General features: G+C 34.5%; 1 protein-coding gene across 2 annotated transcripts in view; it reads right to left on the bottom strand.

Moving 5' to 3' along the window:
- LOC115878456 (protocadherin Fat 4-like) overlaps positions 1-19,476 on the bottom strand; it is a 77,793-nt gene that overhangs the window by 9,768 nt on the left and 48,549 nt on the right. For both annotated transcript variants that reach the window (XM_030894972.1, XM_030894971.1), the window contains exons 18-25: positions 16,723-16,835; positions 15,208-15,444; positions 13,971-14,099; positions 11,320-11,452; positions 9,415-9,518; positions 7,987-8,221; positions 6,746-6,939; positions 1,460-1,561 (exon numbers count right to left, since the gene is read on the bottom strand). In XM_030894972.1, the coding sequence (XP_030750832.1) occupies positions 1,460-1,561; positions 6,746-6,939; positions 7,987-8,221; positions 9,415-9,518; positions 11,320-11,452; positions 13,971-14,099; positions 15,208-15,444; positions 16,723-16,835 (1,247 nt within the window). The remainder of the gene's footprint in view (positions 1-1,459; positions 1,562-6,745; positions 6,940-7,986; positions 8,222-9,414; positions 9,519-11,319; positions 11,453-13,970; positions 14,100-15,207; positions 15,445-16,722; positions 16,836-19,476) is intronic.

Raw genomic sequence — 19,476 nt, 5'->3', positions numbered from 1 at the left:
AAAGTTAAATAATAATAATAACTCCCGTATACTAAGGGCTGGCAAAGGTTAGTCTTGGGTCGAGATTTCCGTATGTAAGCAGAGTACAATGCGTTTATAATATGGTTTATAATATACTGAACAAAGAGAGGACAGTAAACACGTTGCCAAACGTATCAAATAAACCGAGAAACTGTGCACATCGCTAAGAGACGTGGAAGGGGATATAGTAGATTTGTCGCAGTTGACCGGTCGACCCAATCAATATCAATACCTCTGTCAGTACTTAAAGTTCTAGGGAAAGGTGTACGTCATGCGTTCAGCTTCACGATTTAATTACGTCTCGTGATAGTTAATTTGTTTATTTATTAACGAGTCGTTGTAATTTTCCCTATAGCTTGATTTTTTTTAGGTGCAAGCTAGAAACACTTGCATTTTTGGTAAAAATAAGTGGAACTGAGTGGGTGTTCGATAGTGGTCGCGCTATTAGAACTCTGAATTCAAAAATCGATATCTCGAAATCTATTAGAAATAATAGATTGTAGTTTTTTCAAGAAGTTTGTTAATATTTCTGCTGTATTTTCTTTGTAGACAGTATGTGAAAATCTTTATCAATAAAAAAATTACACGATTGCTGAAAATTGCTATGCTCTAAAGTAAATGGATGGATTGTTTAAAATTTTTGAATGGAAAAAACAACCTTATCGAATTTTTCTTATGTAAAAATATTGTAAAATATCCGATCTTGAAAATAATAAAAGTTTCAATATCTAAAGTGGTTCTGGAGTTATGGCCTGTTATGTGTTAAGAAGTTGAGTTTTTAAATTATCGCGATTACTGACGTTTTCTCTAACGATATCCTTATAATTCCATTTCAGATGCTCAGAAACATGTGTAATGATTTTATCTAGTTATCGCTTGAAAAAAAGTCTTTTAAAAATAAGCGGTTTGCCATCGTGATTTTACTTTACTTGATAGGGATAGGCGTATCGGCAACGCCGCAAAAGCACACCGTCGCGCGTCGCGTCTGTCGGTCGCATTTCTCTCACTCCGACTTAATAAGATTCCTATGCGATTTACTTCCACACATGTAAATGCTGACCCAAAAGTAACCGTTGCCAGCACGGTATAGTGTTCAACGCCTGGGAATAGCAAGGTACAGCTTGCCATGCTAGAGCCGTTCGGTATACAAGGAAGGTAATGTGGCTGGCACTACGCTTCAACCGCCTATTATTACCTCAGGATTGTGAATCCCAAGTAGTCATTTAAGGCTGAGTCGACCTATGCAGGTACACAAACTATTTTTATTTTAATAAAAATAGTCGGCTGATGAAATGCCGGCTGTAGCATTCGAACCCACAACCTTTAAATTGGTAGACGAGATCTGTACCTCTACGCCGCGCCGTCGGGTACCGCGAAAAATAAGTTAAATCCTATCACTTAAATACATATTATTTGGAAAATTATCAAAAATGCTTACCTCAACAGTAACAACTGTGCTTCCTTGTTGTGTACTCCTCATTATTGGTCCAACGAAGTTGCTCTGAGTCCACTGGGGAACATGAATATTTGAATCTACAACCTGCATTTAGATAGAGTAGAGTTTTAAAACAAATATATTAGTAGTTGGGTACAAGGTGTTCCATTTTGGTTGAAATCATACGGTATCTTCTTTATTAGTGAAAATAGCAAGATGTGGTTTGTGGACAAACCTGTCAAATTTTTTTGTCAAAGGTAAGAGCCGTAAACAAAATTCATAACCCTCTTCGTTTCTGAGCTAGAGGGTATTCTTGAAAAATTTGCAATTTGGTACACCAGATTATTTTTAAAGATGAAAAATGTTATTGGTAGAACTTTTTTCTAGAATACAGTGACGTAGGCTGTTTTTCTATGATTTTTTTTTCTAAGATAAGGGCTAAACGTATAGTAAACGCTACGAATGTTTGGGAGTGATTCATCGGTCGCTACCATGTGAACTAATCTGTTCAAGGTCACATAAAACTTAATTCCATTGCCGTGGTATTTCAAGTCATATAATAATCAATATATTATAATCTGTTGTAATTTGTTGTTTTAACTGTCAAAGTCTTGTCAAAACATATATTTGGTTATAAATATATATCCAACCCGCTCATCAGCGATTGAAATCAAGGCACAGCTTCCTGCGATCGACAGAAGACTACGAGGAACCTAGAACCAATGTGGACCTTTGGGAGAAGACCTCAAATCAACATTGGATGAAGCCGAAGGAACAATTGGCACCAGGAAGCGACGAAAACTGGGAAACTTGGAGAGCTCTTAACAGACTGCGTACGGGCACAGCGAGATCGAGAGACACTCTTGCCAAGTGGGGCTACCATGTGGACTCCAACCTCTGCGAATGTGGAGCACTACAAACCACCCAACATATGTATACTTGCCCACTGTGCCCCGCCAAGTGCACTATAGAGGACCTTATGGCAGCAAAGTCGAACGCAATTGACGTCGCCCGCTTCTGGGCAAAACATGTTTAGTTTCCCGTCTCAAATGATGTTTATACATGCTATGTTTGTTTTATATCTATGTTTTAATGTACTGTGGTTTCATGTATAACTTTTGTGTTTGCAATTTTACTTATTGTTATTATTATTATTATATGTAATTATTGTTGTTATTGTTGTTGTATGTGATATTATATGTATATGAAATGTAATCTTGATGATGCTTCTGACACGAATAAATAATAAATAAATATAAAATGGAATGCCCCATTGATCGCACTGCAAACACACCAATGGACTGACGCACAAAAACGAATCAATCAAAGAAACGCGATATAGTATCGTCTTTGTCAATCACGCTAACATTTTAGAATAAGTAAGAGGAGCACAGGCAGATGATTAGACCGGGCCTTTAAAAACCTACGTCTGCGGTAAAAATTTACGTTTTTAATGTAAAAATGATAGCGCGCATGTCGATTCTAACTTCATCAAGCGATGAATCACTCCCAAACATTCGTGACGTTCACTATATTAAAATTTTATATGGAATTAAAATATTTTACTTTTAAACTCTGTATACAGGGTGTTTCAAAAAACATGTGCCATCCCTTGTGGGGAGATTCCTTACGTGAAAATAAGATTTATTTTCCATATCAACATAGGTCCGCTTCTGCTTTGTTTTGTAGCTACAGGGTGTTAAAGTCTTAATATTTTTTCGATTTATTCTAATTTTCCTCCAAGTAATTTTAGCGTTTCGAATAAAAGGTTGAATTTGAGGGTAATAGTTACTATAAATGCGACATATTTTAAAGCTAAAGAAGTGTCAACATATTCATCAGGGATGTGCATCTGGGTTATCACTGAAATATTTTTCAAAAAAAAAACATGTGCGCCACTGACTTTTTTTCTTTTGATATCAAAATTATCAAAAATGCTTATAATAGGCTGTTTAAATGCCAATTAAAAGTTATCTCTCGATATATTCTCGATATATTTCGATTCTTTGATGAGATGAACGCAATTTTATTAATTCGGTCGATTAAACGGCCTACACAATTTTGATATCAAGAAAAAGTCAGTGGCGCACATGTTTTTTTTTTGAAAAATATTCCAGTGATATGTACGTCCCTGATGAATTTACCGACACTTTTTTGGCATTAAAATATGTAGCACTTATAGTAACTTTTACCCTCAAAATTTCATTCGAATCGTTAAAACTACTTGGAAGAAAATTATAATAAACCGAAAGATTATTCAGATTTTAACACCATGTAGCTACAAAATAAAGCAGAATCGAACCTACATTGATATGAAAAATAAATCTTATTTTTACGTGAGGAATCTCCCCACGAGAGATGGCACATGTTTTTTGAAAGACCCTGTATATATTAGCGTAACTAGCAATTCATCCTGGGGGAGAGGAGCCTAGTGGCCAGCCCAGGGGGGTCGTAGGGCTTTGTTTTTGAAAAAATAAATAATGATAATAATAAAAAATAACACATTTTTTTTATGAAACGTTTACATGAATTTCTCTATCAATAAATTTGTAGTTATCAACCCGTGTTTCCGTTGATTACTTAAATACCTAAACGTTTTGTAAAAAATAAAACCTAGCATACAATTTTGGAACAAAATAAACTAATATTAACTAAACAGATCTAGAAAAAGTAATTTTTACTACATCATAAGCAATATAGAAATTAATATTTATTCAAGAGTCATAATTTAGTCCAAATTCAAGTTTTCTCTGAGGGGTGCCCTGCAGGATATAGGGTGGGCCTGGCACTCCCAGGCCCCCTTGTAGTTACGCCAATGTGTATATATATTGTTGGAAATTTTTCCTGATTCTTCTCAAAGTGTCGAGGATTATAACAAGATGGATTTGCAAATATCTAAAAGCTAAAAGCTTGCCTGGTAGCATTTTTCAACACCTCGACAGTGATATAGTCGCCACGATATGTTTTTTATTTTTTAAAAGTCTCTAAAATTAAGAAATTGAGTACGGACAAATCCGGGAATCTGGGAGGCCATCGTATGGGCCCATTGGTCAGAATATATTGATTTGGGAAATAGTCGTTTAAAAAATTCTAATATTTTCAAAGTTGTAAGATACCGTATGATTTTGACTAAATTGGGAGACCCTGTACAAAAATGTATAGAAACGTTGAATAAAAAGATTAAGGAAGGAGTAAAATGCTATCCACGTATTCATGCATTATGGGTAGAAAAAGGACTTTAAGGTGGGGATCCTTGACAGTTCTGTTTGACGAATCGTTTGACACATTTGAATTTGATTTAAAATTTTGTGGATTTGTCAGTCTTCTGAGCTTATTTTATGTTATTTATTATTTATTCTACTACTGATAGATGTGTAAAGATTGTAAATCTAGATGGAAATTGTGGCAGAACTTAAATTAACACTATTGCGATTTATCGAAAAAGACTTATTGCAAAATAGTTGGTTGTGTAGCGTGCGGTAGAGCTCGGTCAAAAATCGAGTCAAATAATAGAATAAATTTTCGCTGGTAAGTGACTGACATAAATACGTGTAGTAAACCGATCATTTATGAAATTCACTTAAATTAACTAACTTTATATTTTTTCTTGTATTTTTGCTGTTATTTACTACTTGTCAAAGATTACATGTCAAAGAATTTAGATACGTCAATTTGACTTACATGCTTCAGTAGCGTATCGGATGTTTGTGTTAATAAATAATTATTATAACTTATCCATTTTTATAACAATTTTAATAACTACCAACATTTATTCACAACGTAAAATAAAACAGCAAATTATTGAGTCGTCTCCACCTCTACCCTACATCATAGTTTTACACTTTTAAATAAAATTAGAACGGCACTGCTAAAGCGGAATTTAAGTCGGCCATATTTGAGTCCCATCGCGGTGGACCTAAGATTTTTGATATGCTCCTTCCTTAATCTTTTTACTTTTTGTTTTTGATCATCTTTATTTTATGGTTAAACATACCCAAGTAGCATTTTCACGACTTGCGACCACATGTTTACTAAACACAACGTTGGATTAGTTACAAAAAATAATTAGCGCCGTACCTTGGGTATTAAAATAAATGTAAACGTTGTTGTAACGTTGTGCCGACGTTGAACTAGTACTACAACAAAGTAAAAGCTTCTGCGACGTCGAATAAACGCTGTCTTGTAACCTTTTTTGCTTAAGTGACCTTTAGGTGATTCGGACAACGTAGTTACAATGTTGGGCAATAAAGAGTTTTCCGACGTCATTTTCACGACCTATTCCAACGTTATGCAAACGTCGTCTGTTTTACTAATTCCAACGTTGTTTAGATTTCCTTATTCGTTTATTCCCTCGTTTATTTAGATTATAGAGGGCGGCACAAGCTAGACTCTAGGATGACTAAATTAGGCAATCTTGCGACTAGTATACTACCTGTTAAGGCTGAACTGCGACTTTATTAGTCCAAGGTATGCGACTACTCGAACTACTCCATCTTAATCTCCAAAACAACAAAGTGAAAGCCGCCATGTTGTTGAATAAGAAAATGTTTCGTTCCTAAATTGGCAATTCCTGCTTTTTGAATAGATTAACTTGAAATATTTGACCCTAAACAACACGCGGAAACAATTTTTTCGACTGCGAATAAATTATTCTCATTTTACTAAAAAAAAATTCAAGAAATTTTTTAAAAATTTTAAGGCCCATTAATATTTTTCAAAGTAGAAACAATACATTTATCAATAAAGTTGTTTGCGTTTAACTTTTTTGCCTTGGGTAACGAGTTACAGAGTCGGTTAAAGTGTTTCAATAATTATGATCTTCAAACATCCTCCACACTTAAATACTTTTGTTTTGTTTTCCTTTACTGCCATCTGGTATATGTCTCTAACTAAATCATAAAAATAATATTTTTACTATAATTATCCCAATTTAGGATAAAACGCGACTTAGACGCCATATTATTATAGTTTTGTATTTCTGTGAATTAGGATTTTAAACAACGTTGCAGTTTGTACTAAATTAGGCTGCTAGCCAACGTCGTTTCGACCCTAAAATTATTCTCCAAACTAGTGCAGACTAGGGTTGGCACGAGGTTGTGCCGACGTTGCGCCCCGACGTTTGGTCGCGTGACACAACGTTGTCCCGACGTCCAAATGCTGCTTGGGTAATTAAGCTAACGAAATAATTCAAATTTAAAAGTTTAGAAATAAGAATTATCCGTCAGGCAAAAATAGGTATCATTTTTTAAAGTACGAAATAAAGGAACTAGAACTAAAGAAACAACTTACTTTAACTTCTACTGTCAAGTAGGATTGTTCGTTTGTAGATATTGTAGTTTTATTTTTTGAAGCCAGTATTTTGAAGGTGTAATTATTTTGGGTGTTGTAATAAAGTTTCTGTTTCAATTTTACAGAACCTGTATCGATGTCCACATCAAATGTATCTGTGATAGTGACGTCACTTGTCGATATGAAGTAATATACTAAAACAAAATTGATACAGGATGAGTCTTAAATAAATGCCAATATTTTTATGGGTGGTATATACAGGGTGGTTTGAATTGTAATCGGGTAACTTTGGCAACATATTCCGTAGATGAAAATAAGTAAAAAAGTTTGTATAAGTTTATGTTCTAAAAGGCTTCTTTTAGGAAATACAGGGAGTAGAAGTTTAAAGTAAACTTTGTAATATATCTTATTAACAATACATACAAGTTAATGAATTCCGAGGTCTGTTTCCCATAAAGGCTTAAAGCACTCTAGTAAAAATTAAGTACTTAATACTTAAATTAAAAAATGGAGAAGATTTGCCCTAGGTTCTTCACCCCCGTCCAATAATTATTAGGTTATTCGTCCAATATAACATAATAATACGTCCAATATAACATAAATAATAATATACAAGTATGCCCATTAGAATAACTAGCAATTTATCCTGCGGTCGGCCTGGGGTGGGCCTGGGGTGGGCCCGGGTTTGAGTTCAGGGGGGGGGCTAGGGCTTTTGTTTTTTTTAATGAAAAATAATTTTAAAAATCACATTTTTTGAATAAAACGTTTTACATGAATTTTTCTATCAATAAATTTCATATACTTGGTTATCAAACCGTGATCTCGTAGATTACTTAAATACCTACAAATTTTCTAAAAAAATAAAAATTAACACATTTTTGAACACAACAAAATAATATCAACTTAACAAAACTAGAAAACGTCATTTTTACTGCATCACAAGCAAATAAAAATTAATACGTAACCAAGAGTCATAATTCGGGATTTCTCTGGGGGGTATCCAGCAGTACCTGGGGGGTGGCACCACCGGGCACCCCTGTAGTTATGCCAATGTGTATGCCCCCTACATTCTGTTATCGAAATCGATTTTCTCATGTAAACAAGATACCCAGACACCAATTTATAGAATATGTTGTGGAAGTTTGCTGATTACAATAATTTGGATCAGTCGTCTGTATAATGGAAAATTTATGCAAAACTGATGTATAGATTTTTCTTAATATTAAGTAATATTAACTTACTTGAAGGCGACACATCGATCTTTGGATATTTCGCTTTTCTGTCCAGCGGAGCGGTAGTGTTTTCAGTATCCAATCTGTCCTGCAGGAAGTACAAGATACAGGGCTGATCGATGTTTTCAAAAATAGGTTCTTGATCAAGGTCCACGAATATTACTGACAAACTGACTGACGATGTGTAGGATTTCTCGTCTGGTTGCAATTCGCTTACGTTTGCTAGTGTGGTTATTACATTAAGCTGAAACAAAGTTTATCCTGTATGAGAAAAAAAATCAATTTTAATATTCATTTAATTTCATTAATAAATGTCAGAATATCTTATTAAACGGTTCTTTACAATTTACATTACACGAACCAAAACTTAAAAAAATAATATCACTACATACACTTAAAGTTATTTTAGAAAATGCTCAAATAATCCGCCATTGTTTTTAGTTGCATCTTTTTAAAACTGAATTACTACCTATTCTCACAGAATGACCGGTCGACTTAATTAAACTTCTCTCGTACCGCCACTTCGAGTGCCTCTCTTAATTATAATACGTAAGCATGTATCAGCTTCTCAAGAAAGGCCATCTTACACTTATCCACTCAGGAACGCGAAGCCAGATCTTTATCTACCTACCCCACGCTCAGAGTTAGTGAAAAGTTCAATATTATACAACTCGAAAAAAATGCATAATCACCTGCCATTTGAAATCAAATCCATAACATCATTTTCTTCATTTCGCAAAGCATTGAACTCTTATTTACTAGACAAGGCTTTCTACGCCGTGAATGAATTATATTTTGATAATCGAATTTGATCTTGTAAACACTGGTCTAATGTTTGCTTATTTACCAATGACACCGAAATAAATTTATTTAGAGGTCAAGATATTTTTACTATAAACCAACTAAATATTTTTGAATATTATTTTTATTTTGTTTATTCTTTGACATTGTAAACATTTATATACATGTTTATTTTAAACAATAAGACTGACAATATTATTTGTATAATGTTTTGTATTATCTTTTGTTTGTTTGTTTGTTTACTTTGTTTGTTTATTTTACCTTTGTCTACAAATTGTAAAATTTTTTGACAATAAAGGCATTTATTTATTTATTATTTATTTATTTAATTCATAAGATTTTTTGTAAACCTTCTCGTTAACCATACCGCATAAAAAAATCTAAAATGGATAGGTCAGGTGATCGAGGCCCGTGCAATTGGTCCACTTCTTTCTATCCCTGAGTCTAAATAATTATGATATAAATAATGTTTAACATTTCTTTCATTTAAGGGGGGGGGGTCATAATGAAAGTCATGTTGGAACCGCTCTATTGATGCGCGAGTATCTACACGCTTTTTTTCATTTGAAAAATTTAAAATTTCTTTCTCATTAAAATATCTTGTATATAACATAGAAAAACATATAAATTACCTACCATAAAGCTGGTTTCTGATTTTGCTTTTGATCGGTCATAATTTTGAACTTGAAGCTGAGCGACACAACGATCTGTTTTGAGAACATAGAAAAATGACGAGGAACCTAAAAATAAACATTAAATTAATTTCTTATGAGCATCAAAGAGAGCATCAAAAACATATACAGCGAACTACTACCCCAGAAACACGCCTATGAGGTTTTTTCGCGAAAAAAAAAATTCAATTCAATAATTTCGAATTTTTTTTAATTTTTATTTAAAAAACATAATTTCTAGATAACATGGCAACACAGGTAGTAGAAGAAATTTACGACAAAGAAAATCCAGAAAAGATCCAGCGGTTTTTAAAATTTAAAAGAAAGAAAATATTTGCACTTATAAGACAACCTGTATGCAGATAAAAATAAGTAAAACAGTTCCTATCTACAAACTTGTGTCCTCAAATGCGTCGTTTCGGTGATAGAGGGTGTAGAATTTTTATTTTTATTTCGTTTTTTTCTAAATAATTTCTGAACTATAGTCCATAGTTGAATAAAAATTGGTGTCTGGTATTTTTTGGCATGAGAAATTTGGATTTCGATATTAATATGATTCCTATTTGTAGAGAGCGCCACCTACATTATATGTTTTAACTGTTTTGAAGAATAATAACTTTTCTCTCTCTCTCGTTCGTACCTGTATAAAAGGGCTGAATGAAAAAATTAACATTTCTGTCATTTTTTACATAAAAATATCTCTAGTTAAAAATCGCTACGAACAACCGTTCTAAAGATATTTAAAATGGAAATAATCAATACATGTCATTTTGTTGTTTTGTTGTTTATACATGTTGTTTTGTTCTTTTGTTTTCGAAGTTTTCGAATTATATTCGACACTATTTTTTTCATATGACACAACACTGATGAATGCTATAATGTTAGCCGAAACTTTTTTTTTTAAACCAAATAAAAATAATGAAAAACCAAATGAAAACTTAATCAGCGTTTTCCCGAACCTAAATCCCAAGAAAATCAAAAATTTTAGAATTTTACATATAAAATGACAGCGATATTTATTTCATAGCCATCGCTGCCCTCGTCGCTGACGCATTTTTTTCTATGATATTGTATTATTTGCAAATATAATTTTTCGAACATTGATACTTGTAAAATATACATATAAATTTTGTGAATGCAAATAATAATACATCACTATTAGTAGATATTGAATATTTTTTGTTAAATTAGATCGATTTTAAAACACCAAAATTTAAAATATACTTTACATTTTACCCATTATCTTATGTACCTATTCATTATTTGTATATTGTAAAAATTTGTTGCATTTGTATGGTTCATAGTTTATTTGTCAACTATTTATTACAATAAATAGGTATATTTTTTTGTTTTCACTCTTGGCTTTAGGTCGTTGGGGTTGCAAAGATGTTTCTAGATTTTGTTCATTATTTTTTTATTTTGTGACGACGTTTCGACAGTATATGTCTTTTTCAAGCCTCTTTAAGTACATAAAAACAGTCAGTTAAAATCAATAAGATAAAATGTCAAACTAAAACTCGCTCTGAGGCTGTTCTATTAGAGACTGTATTGGTCTGATATTTAGAAATATCAAAAGCTGATGACATTTTACTTTTGACAATTATGACATTTGGTGTTGATTTTTGCAAGAAGAGGAAGAACTGTCACTTGTTTTATTATTTTCCTTTTCTATTTCACGAAAGTAAAAAGAGTTACCTATCTGATTCGTTCAGGCACTCAATTTAAAGAATATCAGTAACTTATTTGGTAGAGGTATTTTATATTTGCCATGTTGTTAAAAAATAACGGTCAAAATTCAAAGTTATTCATTTTATAGACTATACATAAAAATAGGTATGCCAGACCGCACGTTAGCGGTTAAAGGACTTACTTGGTGATATTTGCTGAACATCAAACGTGGGATCCCATTTTTCTGAACAAGTTTTGTCGACATTCGTTATTTGGAAATCGTCTAAATACTTATTATCGGAGTATAGTATAAGCTGTTTTTTGTCTTCTTGGTCCTTAAAAATAATCGATTTTAGTTAATTCCTTCGTTCGCCAAGAGTTCTTCCTAATTTTTATGACAATGGATTTTTGAAGTGAAACTTTTTTACGCGCGATGGGATTAAAATTTGAAGGTCGTGACACACGAGACGCCAGGGGAAATGTGGTAACGATCGGAGGTTACGACGGAGCGTCGCGTCGTAACTCGGGCCCTATGTGATCTAGTGGAGTGAAATTAGAAAAGTAGATGGGGGGGGGGGGGCTCTTTTCATGATATTTCGACGACGTTTCTTATATTACGAAACCCCATCGTCAATGAATGAAATAATAAAAATCGTCCAATTTAAATGAAATTTGCTATATCGATAGATTGGACCCAAGCCAACTTTACTGTGTACGACACGTGTCACTGTAACAGTTTTGATGTAAGATAGTCAAAAGTTGATGTCATCCGTGGTGGGACTAACGATAACGATTTAATAATTCGAGAAAAATGTGGGTCGACTTCGACATAATTGGGGATAGTCTAAGAGGCAAGTTAAAATAACAAAAAAATTAAAGCAAAATAAAACACTAAATCACCACAATACACCAAAACACTTTTACTTTTACACTGGACGCGCGTTTCGCTAACCATGTTAGCATCATAAGCAGATGATTATAAACTAAAATTCAATCTATAATTGGAGCGTTTATAAACTCGCTCGGTGGGCACAGAGTGGGCGTGGCAATATCTGGCCAACCGAGTCAGAACCCACCGAGCGTAACAGTTAGATTTCCGCCACTAGAGTAGTAGGAACAAAGAACTTGAAGAAATTGGACCGTTGTCTCTGTTCATACAATCTTTGAATTTATTAATTCTGATGCTTTCATATGCATCTAATTGCCTGTAATTTGAGACTTGTTTAAGTAATTTTAAGTTATTAAGATCTATACAATGTTCTTTATCAACAATATGTTCGGCAACGCAAGATTTATCAGGTCTACCATATCCTATCTGAGCTAAATGTTCTTTAAATCTAGTTAATATTGATCTTCTAGTTTGCCCAACATATTTCTGATTACAATCTTTACAAGAAATTTCATAAATACCCGACCTTTTCAGTAGAGGTGTTTTATCCCTTGGATCACCTAATAATTGTTGTAATTTATTATTAGCACTATACACAAGTTTATAATTGACATTCTTAAAAATTCCATTCAGACCACGGGATAACTGTCTATCAAACGGTATTGAAAAATATTTTGACGTATCTTTCTCCACTTGAAAAGTCGAATTTTCAGAAATCATTAACCTATACCTACGTTTTCGAATTATTTTATCAACTAGTGAAGGAGAATATCCATTACACTCATCTACATAGAAAGATTACATTAGGAATGTACCTGAAACAACCAGCCGGGCACGTTCCGTGAAGTAGACACCGAGCCACGTCCGATCCTTCTGTATATGCAACACCGAGTTGATAACGGGGTTCGTATTAGTTCCGAGTATATTAGAAAACACAGCCCCATAGACACACGAAAATTTAATACGAACAATGCCAAAGTTCTCGCAGTTGGAATTGGTACCAAGTGCAGTTGAATAAAGAACAACACCTGCAGGGGAAACTCCTGCTCAAAGGAAAAGATGAAGGATCTATCTTGTTCATTACATTCTTTCATTGTCCAGTTTTACGCATACCCTATCGTCAAATACTGCTGTAAGATTCACTAATACTTACTACAGACATGATAAAAAGTGTACTTTGTTTATATCATGACTGCAGATTGCAGTCGGGACACCAGGAAAAGTACATTCATGCTTTCCGCAACATGGCGGGAACGGAGCGGATCCGAGAAAAAAATGTACGCCGACATTTCTGGGACGGGAACGAGTTCCGGCGAAGCTCGGATCGTGCTCGGCCTGGCATGAATGTATATGTGTAAAGAACACTTGACAATGCTTGGCCATGTCTTCACCGACGCACGGCTCGGACCCGTTACGGTGTAGCGTGAAGCATCCTTTTTAAGCTTGATATTCATGCGTCCGTTATCCGTTGATACGATCGATGGTCCGATATTAATTTTATTGGTTGAATTTAAAGACTTCCATTGGTTAGAAACGGTTAACCAATCGAAACCTTTAAATTCAACCAATAAAATTAATATCGTATCATCGTATCGTCGGACAACGAATGCATGAAAATGAAGCTTTAAGATTCTGGGTTCACTAGTTAATAAACTTTTTTTTTGTAATTTTAACTTGCCTAAAATATGTTCTCTAAATATGTCGCTAGCTCTCCGGCTAGGACGGGATACAGGATGACGCCCTCGACATTTCGAACCGATGCGATGCCTCTAAATGGACGAAATCATCAGGATTTTTCTTAATTATGGGTCGATTGGAACCAAACTTGGCATGTGGATAGAGGTACCCGAATGGAGTCCTCCGACGCGACGGACAGACGGCCAGACAGACAGACGAAATTAAGAAGTTTCAATTCAAATATGCGCACATAGTGCACATACAATTTTTTTAAAATATATACTTACTAAACTGAGATATACTGGGTCATCTCCACTGGGATAAACAAATTCTGGTTGGTAATAATTATATTTATTGATTACTACTGTGAGTATGGCATTGTCTGTATAGTTTTGCGGCGTTCCTTTATCCGATAGCTAAAATTTGAGAATATTTTACTAGTATCGGTGGTATACTTCATTATTTTTACGATCTTATACAAAATATTAAATACAAATGTCAATAATTTAGATTTGTATCTCTCTCTCTCTTCTTAATTTATTTTTGAACTGGTTTCTAATATGTTTGTTTCCAAAAAATCTCTTATATGAAGGTAATATTGTGAGAATAAAAACATCATTATATAAAATAGTTTATTCTGAGAGAAAAGTGTCTGCTATAGTTGTTTGGCTTACTTTGTTATAAATATTGTAATCTTAAACCGTACGGGGTGTTCAAAATTATATACCAAACTTTCTAAAATATAAAATAGTATTTCTTGTTTTCTTTAATGGAATACCTTATAGGTATATTATTCCTTTGTTAGATGGAGGATTAAAAAATGAATACATTTTTTGTATTTAAAGCGTTTCAAAATTTTTATCGGTTTTGTGGATATTCGTGTTATTATATTACATACAGTAATTTTTGATCAAAGCCACCAAATAATTTTTGTTCAGCATTTTACCGTTGAAATAGCCATATGTAATAAAACAGCGAATATTTGCGAAACCGCTAAACAATAAAATTATTTTTTTAAAATAAAAAAAATGTTAGTTTTTTATTTCTTCATCTAACAAAGAAATAATATACAGGATTTTTTATTAAAAAAAAAACAAAGAAAAATTAGTTTATATTTTAGAATGTTTGGCATAGAATTTTAATCTCGCTCTGTGGTTTAAGATTACAGTACTTATTTATAAAAAAGTAGGTACAGACCTTTAAAGTGATCTGAATAGAAGCTAAAAATGCAATAATTAACAGGGTGTTCCATTAAAAAAAATACGATCCTCTCATACTTTTTTGAGTTAAAATATTTTCATAAAATACATCCTTGTACATATTATATGTTTGCATTTAAACGAAATTTCTAAGTTTGTTATTATAGGAGCTACAGATGCCTGACGCACAAAGCTTTTGCAAATAAAAATTATGTTACCTCTCTTTAGAAAGTTTTCCTCAACTAAAAATTGAAGAAAATTACATTCAAAAGTTATTTTAACTGTAAACATTTATTTTCGTTTTGTACTAAGTGATGATGCTTACATTTAGGTGCACAGCGTATGTACCATATAAGTCCTTTAAATCAATTAAAGTCATCAAATGCCATTGTTTGAGGGTATCATTATCCGGAACGTAATAGTCTTCATCATCTTTTACTATATCAAAAGGCGGGGTTGACACTTCCTCACCGTCCTTAGTAATACTAAGAATGTTAAAATCAATTTCGGCATTGTCACCTTCGTCAATATCCATGCCTTGTACTTTGCCAACCAGCGCGTCCTGAAAAATTAATTTAGGGTAACAGTATTTTTTGCCGGGTAGCGTACTTCTGTGGAAAAAAAACTGTGTTGAAAACTTAGATCTTATAAACTTCGTGGAAAAATGCCATATGTATATTACACACAATTTTGTTTACGGGACTTTTAACATGCATTTTTCTATTTATTTCTTTCTAGAACAAGATTATCGTATAAACCTATCCTTCTCTCTGAATACGCTACAGAGCATGCGCAGAACGATATTAGACGTTAATGCTAACTTGGAGCGTTTTTTCGCTGCGTTGACAACAATTACTAAAAATATAGACCATTACATTTTTTTCATCAAGATACAACTGATACGCATATTTATTATTTTGAAAATATTTGTCATATTATCACAATATACTTTTTATATAAATTTTAAACAAAAATAAAATCATGTAATGATAAATTCTTTTTTAAAAATGTTTTAAAATACTACTTTGGAAAATAGCTATGATGATTGGGCAACACATAGAACCAACCAGTTACCAGGGAAAGATTAAAATATGTTATAAATATAATATAAGACGAAACAATAAAAAAAAAATATTAATGCCACTGTTTGTGCTTTTTGTACGCTGTCTGACTCGTGATAATAAAGTGTTGATTTTTATTTCCGACGATATTTTAGATTGATACTTACTCAAAATCTGAGATAGATAGGTATAGGAAATCCTAATATAGTTTGAAAGAGCATTTGAATCTGCTTCGATTTATTTAAAATAATACAGGGTGTTGCATTGGAAATAACAAAGTTTTTATGTAAAATAAATCCTTAAAGTAGATCACTAATTTTTGGTACCCCTGTATAAATTTAAAGAAGCAATAACATTTTTTAGTAAAGTTCATTTCTTTGCCTTTAAACTCAGCACAAAAATTAATTCTGTAAAGTAATGTATAGGGTATTGATAATCAATTCTCTTGTAACATGCATATTTGAATAGCTTTAAATATCTCAAAAACCAATGATTTTAAACATATTTAACCCTTATAATAAACGTTTTTTTAGGCCCAAGAATCCAAAAATGAAATAAAATACCGGGTGTTCCATAAGAAAAAATATAAGTTTGGTATGGATCTTAGTTCTGAGACAACCTGTATATTCCAAAATAATTTTAAATTGTGCACATTGACTCCCCACATATACCCATAAAATATGTTGTTTCTACATCTTTCCGTTTTCGTATAATCAACCGAGGCGAATGAGGTGCGCCACCCCGTATATAAGATCTAAGGTTGAAAAATAGTTACTTACCGCTTTTAGATTCTCATAAGCTGAAATATCGGTAGTTATTAACACAGGAGCATGATCATTTATATCCTCTAATTTTATTGAAAAGGTAGTAGTATTCGAGAGCCGACCTTCATCTAAAATACCAAATATTATTACTGTTTTGTACCTTGGAATTGAGAATCCACGGTTCACAATGGTAATCTTAACTTATAAAGTAGAATATAAAATTTTAAAGTCTTTTAAAAATAGTGTTAAGCCAACCGCGGTACAGTTGATTCCATCTCCGTCCGCCAACTACAGAAACAAATAATAGAGCAGCAGTGTAAACTTTGTGTTGTATTCATCGACCTAAAAGCTTTCGACTCAGTGAACAGAGATGCAATTATGAAAAAGTTTGGAGTACCCAACAAATTGGTAAAACGCGAGGAGGAGTTCTCTCTCCTCTTCTGTGGACCCTGTTAGCGGATGACCTGATGGCAATCATCGATGCATACGAGGTTGAAGCACAGGCATAAGCGGACGACCTGGTAATCCTAGTAAAAGGACACAAAGAGGAGGACATCTCCTCAAAAATACAGGAAGTCTTAGATGCAATTCACGGCTGGTGCACACTGGAACAGTTAAGTGTAAACGCACAGAAAACCGTGATCATACCATTCACCAGAAGAAGGAAAACAGACAAACTAAAACCGCCCACTCTTCTTGGTGAGACAATTCCGTTTGCGGAGGAAGTTAAGTATCTAGGATTAAACCTGGGCAAAAAACTTAGCTGGAACTCCCATCTGGAAAAAATATCAAAAAAGACTTGCAATGCTCTATGGGCATGCCGCCGAATTTGTGGTAGAAACTGGGGATTAAACCCCAAAATATGTACTGGCTATACGTGACAGCCATCAGACCTATTATCACGTATGGCGCAGTTGCCTGGTGACAGAAAGCCAACTAAACAACGGCAAAGAATAAACTGTCAAAATTACAACGACAAGCATGCTTAGCGGTGACTGGTGCCTTTCATTCTACGCCGTCAAAAGCTATGGAAACCCTACTCGACTTACCTCCTCTTCAAATTATTTTGGAGAGGGAGGCGAGATGGGCTACGAGAGAGCCAAGGAACAATCATGTTCATACAAAACCGACTAGTAGACGAACTACAATTGGATGAGATTCTGGGAATAGTCTCGGATCTCACTCCACTAATCCAACTCTTGACGCGCACCTACAACGTCCTGTTTCCGAATAGGGACGAATGGGATAAGCCGAGAAACGGCTTATTATTTGCGGAAATGTGTTGGTACACGGACGGATCCAAAAACGATAAAGGATCTGGCGCACGAATTTACTGCAGCAGTCCAAAGACTGAGATCTACCACAGTCTTGGAAACCACACCACTATTTTCTAAGCTGAGCTATATGCGATTGAAACCTGTGTGCAACTGCTGGTAGAACAGCAATACACCGGGAAAACAATAAGCATATTTTCGGATAGTCAAGCCGCGTTGAAAGCACTTGAGGCAACGAAAAGTACATCCAGGACGATTCTTCATTGTAAGAAACTACTTAATATATTAGAGATGGAAACAAAGTGTCGCTAATATGGATACCGGGACATGTCGGCCTAGAGGGAAATGAACGTGCTGATTTCCTCGCCAAAACTGGTGCAGGCTCGCCATTCGTGGGCCCAGAACCGACACTTAGCGTACCAAAAAATCTCGCAAGAGACAGGCTCTGTGAATGGGTTAGGGGTGTAACGCTTCGGGACTGGTATGACAGTCCCGGAATGGAACATGCCAAGACAATCCTAGCAGGGCCATCCAAACGTAGAACAGATGAACTCCTAAAGGCTGGTAGGAACGGAGCGCGTACGCTTACTGCAGTATACACGGGCCACTGCCGGCTGAGATCACACCTACAGAGGATGGGACTGGTGGACGACGCCGAATGCCGACTCTGCATGGAAGATGACGAAACAATGAAGCACGTTATGTGTACCTGTCCCGCTGGGGGCAGGACCAGGTTTCAGGTGTTTGGCAAACCCACGCTAGACCTATCAGACCTAGAAGACATATCACCCTCGGAATAACGGCCTATGTTAAAAGGCTAGGTCTTGAGGGCGAACTTTAATGCTCTTTTTGTATTAAAGAGCTTGTCCCACCTGGGACTCACTCTTAGTAAAATACAATACAATACCCAACAAATTTCTTACAGTGCGTAAAAGCCTCCATAACAACAACAAATCAAGAGTGTCACATCATGGATCACTGAGCGATCCCTTCCTTGCAAATACCTACAGGAGTTTGGCAGGGATGTGCCTTAGCGCCTCTCCTATTCAACATATTCATGGCAGAGCTCTCCATTATAGTGGACAGCAAACTGTAGGAAAGAGCATTGAGTATTAGATACAGATACGACGGCGGTCTGTTCAACATAAAAAGGCAAAAACACGTACAAAATTCATCACAGAACTTCAATACGCTGATGACTGCGCTCTAGTTGTAAAAACGTTACAGCAATTACAAGAAATGTTGAACACATATACCTAGGCATACGAGGCTTTGGGCCTTAAGCTAAATATCGATGAAACTAAAATCATGTATTACCCCGGAAGATTACAACAATGTTATAAAGATCGGAGAAGAACTACTGGAATATGAGCGGAATTCAATTACCCCGGTAGTTTGATTTCGGAAAAGGCCAATATCGACTCTGAAATTCAGAACAGGATTAGCAGCGCCTCAAGAGCATTTTGGAAATTAAAAGACAGGGTTTTCTACAATC

Source organism: Sitophilus oryzae, unplaced genomic scaffold (assembly GCF_002938485.1).
Source record: "Sitophilus oryzae breed Bouriz unplaced genomic scaffold, Soryzae_2.0 scaffold_1512_pilon_pilon, whole genome shotgun sequence".
Taxonomy (NCBI): domain Eukaryota; kingdom Metazoa; phylum Arthropoda; class Insecta; order Coleoptera; family Curculionidae; genus Sitophilus; species Sitophilus oryzae.
Note: the sequence above shows the minus strand (reverse complement) of the source record. Positions and strands in the feature narration are given on the sequence as shown.